A 3,173-nucleotide genomic window follows, 5' to 3' on the forward strand; every position below is an offset into this window, starting at 1 on the left:
CATTAAAGGTCTGTCTGTTACAGGGGAACTCTGGACTGGGCTTCAGCATCGCAGGAGGAACCGATAATCCTCACATCGGAGACGACCCGTCCATCTTCATCACCAAGATCATCCCTGGAGGAGCTGCTGCCCAGGATGGACGCCTCAGGTACCAAAGGTTCTGACCCGCGTAGAAAGAGGCTAACCAGATAATATCTCTTTCATTTGAGCTGAACTAAATCAATCATTTTCATTTATTGCAGAAATATTGAACACCTTTTTACTTCAGTGAAACTTCTTTTGATGTCAGAACTCCTCAATGATCAGAACCAGAACAATAGAACTGCAGAACATTCTAATTGGGTCTGCTAGTGGCTGACTGGACCCTTGATCTGTACCAGAACTGTTGCAGCTAAGGTTAACTGGGGTCCAAGCTTTCTCCACATGGAGGTGGAAAGTTCTGAGATCGGAAGAACTTCCTCTGCTGCAGCGTTTGGACAGAACTAGATGTTCTATTGTTAGCCCTGGCTGCTGCAGACAGGCTAACGTTAGCCCGTCTAGTGCGGCCAGGGCTAACAATAGCCTGTATGCAGCACCCAGGGCTAAATTTAGCCCGTCTGCAGTTGCCAGGGCTAACGTTATTCCGTCTGCAGTGGCCAGGGCTAACGTTAGCCCGTCTGCAGCAGCCAGGGCTAACGTTGGCCCGTCTGCAGCGGCCAGGACTAACGTTAGCCCGTCTGCAGCAGCCAGGGCTAACGTTGGCCCGTCTGCAGCGGCCAGGACTAACGTTAGCCCATCTGCAGCAGCCAGGGCTAACGTTAGCCCATCTGCAGCAGCCAGGGCTAACGTTATTCCGTCTGCAGTGGCCAGTGCTAACGTTATTCCGTCTGCAGTGGCCAGGGCTAACATTGGCCCGTCTGCAGCGGCCAGGTCAGTTGCCAGGGCTAAAACGTCCCCTGTCCTCCATTGCTCAATCTTTACGACCAACGGGGCTCTGGTGAGGCAGAAGTTACAGAACCGATGACAGAACCTCATTCAGTTTTTTCACTTGTAGGTTTAGAAATGGATCATGTACCATGTCATGACAAAGGGTCACAGAACCGAACCACCCTGGCTCTGAACCCAAATTACACCTGGTTCTGATTTAACCTACTTAGACCTTCAGCCCAGAGTGGACCTGGTTCTGATCCAGACCCTCTGACTGCGGCTCCGGCCTGGTCCAGAACCTGATGCTGTGTCTGTCCGCAGGGTGAACGACAGCATCGTTTTTGTGAACGACGTGGACGTGCGAGAAGTCTCTCACTCATTGGCTGTGGAGGCCCTGAAGGAGGCGGGGCCTGTGGTCCGACTCTACGTCCTGAGGCGCCGCCCCCCCACCGAACGCATCATGCAGGTCAAACTGATGAAGGGACCCAAAGGTGAGCAGAGCCGTGGTCTGTTCTGATCATCAGGAGCTGTGATAAACGGGCATCAGAACCAGAGCAGACACATCTATTGGACCTGACCAGAACCAGCATATTTAATGCAGTTAGTGTGAGAGGATGGTTCTGGCTCCGCCTCCTCACCGTTTGAACCTTGACCTGGTCTCAGCTGCACAGCTGAACCTCAGTAATTTCTGCAGGAAGCTACCAGAACTTTTCGTTCCGTGAAAAGCCTCCCTCTGCGTGGTTCTGAATGGAGAAAGAAGTTCTGTTTTAGGCTCATTAATGCTTCTTCAGACACCAGAACCAGAACATGTCTAACTGGACCCTGGTTCTTGTTGAAGCTAAGGAAACGGTCCTCAGTTCCTCTGTCTCCATCAGAACCTTCTAGAGATTTCAGGGTCCAGATAGTTGATCTCTCAGGGTTTTTGGGGTCCGTTGCCTTCAGTTCCAGAACCAGCTGATGCTGTGTCTGCCTAACCGGTCCTGTGTGGTTCTGGTCCAGGTCTGGGCTTCAGCATAGCGGGCGGAGTGGGGAACCAGCACGTTCCCGGAGACAACAGCATCTACGTCACCAAGATCATCGAAGGCGGAGCGGCACACCGAGACGGACGGCTGCAGATCGGAGACAAGATCCTGGCTGTAAGTGGGTCAGAACCTTCTGGTCCAACCAGAGTCTGGCTGTGAGCTGACCTGAGGTGTCCTCTGTAGGTGAACCACATGTCTCTGGAGGACGTCCTGCATGAAGACGCCGTGGCGGCCCTAAAGAACACCGGAGAGGTGGTTTACCTGAAGGTGGCCACCCCCACCTCCCAGTACATCCACCAGGTGGACCGGTACAGCCCGCCGGACCTCACCAGCTGTAGGTAACCCCCATCCTGGGTTCAGAACCTTCTAGAGTCCATCATTGTCCTCAGTGTCTCCGTTTGTCCTGCAGCCTACATGGAGCCGGACTACATGTGTGATTACCCACAAGCCCTGCCGCCCCCCTCGCCCCGCCGCTACTCCCCCATCCCCCGCGGCATCATGGGGGAGGACGACTACTCCAGGGAGCCCCGCAGGGTCTGCATCCAGAGGGGGTCCACGGGTCTGGGCTTCAACATCGTGGGGGGGGAGGATGGAGAGGGCATCTTCATCTCCTTCATCCTGGCGGGAGGTCCGGCTGACCTGAGCGGGGAGCTCCGCAAAGGAGACCAGATCCTCAGCGTGAGTCCACCCAACCGGACCTTAGAACGGGGCAGAACTTTACATCAGCGGCCCGACTGAGGGTTCACTGGGCTGAAGGTCTGCTGATGGTCACACAGTGTCTCTGAGTCTCTACCGACCTTAAAGTTCACGTTCTGATGGTTAATGTTTGGTCCATCCTGGATCAGACCGATCCCCTCCTCCTTTACCGGCTCCGGGTCCAATCAATGAAAGCTGGCAGCCAGGCTGGTTTCTGACCGCCAAACACTTCCTGTTGGTCTGTGAACAATCCGTTCTAAAGGTCCAGACAACCATGGAGCTCCACCTCAGAGGGTGGAGGTCATTTATCACCTTCTACAAACTGTGGAAGCAGAGCAGACACCTGGACTCCTGCTGACCCGGTTCTATCAGAACATGTGGAGAACCTGAACCTGGAGGGCGGGTCTCTGCTGCTTGGAGGTCCAGGCTCAGTCCAGACCAGATGCCTCCATAATTGCCCCCCAGGCCTCACCTAGAAGCTGCCTCTGTGTTCTGATTTATATCCGACATGTTTCTGACATCTCTAACTACACGGATATGATCAGGAAC

General features: G+C 54.3%; 1 protein-coding gene across 1 annotated transcript in view; it reads left to right on the forward strand.

Annotated features, from left to right (window-relative positions):
- LOC107104680 (disks large homolog 4-like) overlaps positions 1 to 3,173 on the forward strand; it is a 15,939-nt gene that overhangs the window by 2,596 nt on the left and 10,170 nt on the right. Inside the window, exons 2-6 of the mRNA XM_015404731.1 lie at positions 24 to 148; positions 1,228 to 1,397; positions 1,906 to 2,042; positions 2,112 to 2,262; positions 2,338 to 2,606. Coding sequence (XP_015260217.1) covers positions 24 to 148; positions 1,228 to 1,397; positions 1,906 to 2,042; positions 2,112 to 2,262; positions 2,338 to 2,606 — 852 coding nt within the window. The remainder of the gene's footprint in view (positions 1 to 23; positions 149 to 1,227; positions 1,398 to 1,905; positions 2,043 to 2,111; positions 2,263 to 2,337; positions 2,607 to 3,173) is intronic.

This window comes from Cyprinodon variegatus, unplaced genomic scaffold (assembly GCF_000732505.1).
Source record: "Cyprinodon variegatus isolate N-32 unplaced genomic scaffold, C_variegatus-1.0 Scaffold1845, whole genome shotgun sequence".
Taxonomy (NCBI): domain Eukaryota; kingdom Metazoa; phylum Chordata; class Actinopteri; order Cyprinodontiformes; family Cyprinodontidae; genus Cyprinodon; species Cyprinodon variegatus.